This window comes from Geospiza fortis, unplaced genomic scaffold (genome assembly GCF_000277835.1).
Source record: "Geospiza fortis unplaced genomic scaffold, GeoFor_1.0 scaffold248, whole genome shotgun sequence".
NCBI lineage: Eukaryota > Metazoa > Chordata > Aves > Passeriformes > Thraupidae > Geospiza > Geospiza fortis.
This window is the reverse complement of record NW_005054695.1, coordinates 89342-90259: the sequence shown is the minus strand read 5'-3', so window position 1 is coordinate 90259 and position 918 is coordinate 89342. Positions and strand designations below refer to the sequence as shown.

At 36.4% G+C, this 918-nt stretch overlaps 1 protein-coding gene across 1 annotated transcript in view; it reads left to right on the top strand.

Moving 5' to 3' along the window:
• Positions 1-918, top strand: part of ANO8 (anoctamin 8) — a 22267-nt gene that overhangs the window by 20391 nt on the left and 958 nt on the right. Inside the window, exon 14 of the mRNA XM_031065176.1 lies at positions 810-914. Within this exon, the coding sequence (XP_030921036.1) occupies positions 810-914 (105 nt within the window). The remainder of the gene's footprint in view (positions 1-809; positions 915-918) is intronic.

Here is a 918-nt window from a genome sequence, read left to right as displayed (position 1 = left end):
GGGACAGGGGGGACAGCAGGGACAGCATTGGCCACTGGCAGGTGGGACACAGGACACGGGGCCATGGGGACAGCAGGGACATCAGGAGACCAGGGCGCTTTGTCCCCGTTGGTGGCACAGCAGTGACGTTTTTAGGGAAGCCGCTCTCGGGTTCCTCGTGTCTGACCTGAGAAGCCAATCAGGAATTGAAGCTCTATGAACTGACAATTGGTTCAACCACTAAAAAACGTTAAAATAACCAAATTTCTATATTTTATTTCATTAGGAATTTTTAAAATATCAAAATATAATTATTAAATAGAATTATTTAATAATACTGTTAAATAGAATTATTTATTATTAAATGTGTTACTAATTATTATTAACCATTATTAAATATTATTTTAAACTATTATTAAATAATTATTATTATAATAACTATTAATGGTTATATTAATAGCTATTATTAACTATTATATGAGTTATTAAAAGTTAATAACTATTATTAAATATTAATTATTTTTAAAAATAGTAAAATATTGTTGAATGTTGGTAATAACTATTATAAAATATTATTAACTATTATTATTAGATACCATTATTAACATTTTATTTTCATTCTTACCACTCTTTCTTTTAATTACCACTAAAACATTTTTTCTTCACACCCTTTTACAACTTTAACCCTCCTTCACCTTCCCCCCAACCCCGGCAAACGGCCCCAAAACCAACACACACATTCCAATAACCACACTACCCGTTAACCACCGCACTAATTAACCAATTAACCAAAAACAACCTTTAATTGATGCCCGAAACGTGTCCTGCAGAAGGTGATGGAGGCCATGGGCGTGCTGGCCATCGTGGTTAACTGCTACCTGATCGCTCAGTGCGGGCAGCTGCAGCGCCTCTTCCCGGGGCTCAGCCCCCAGGCCGCCA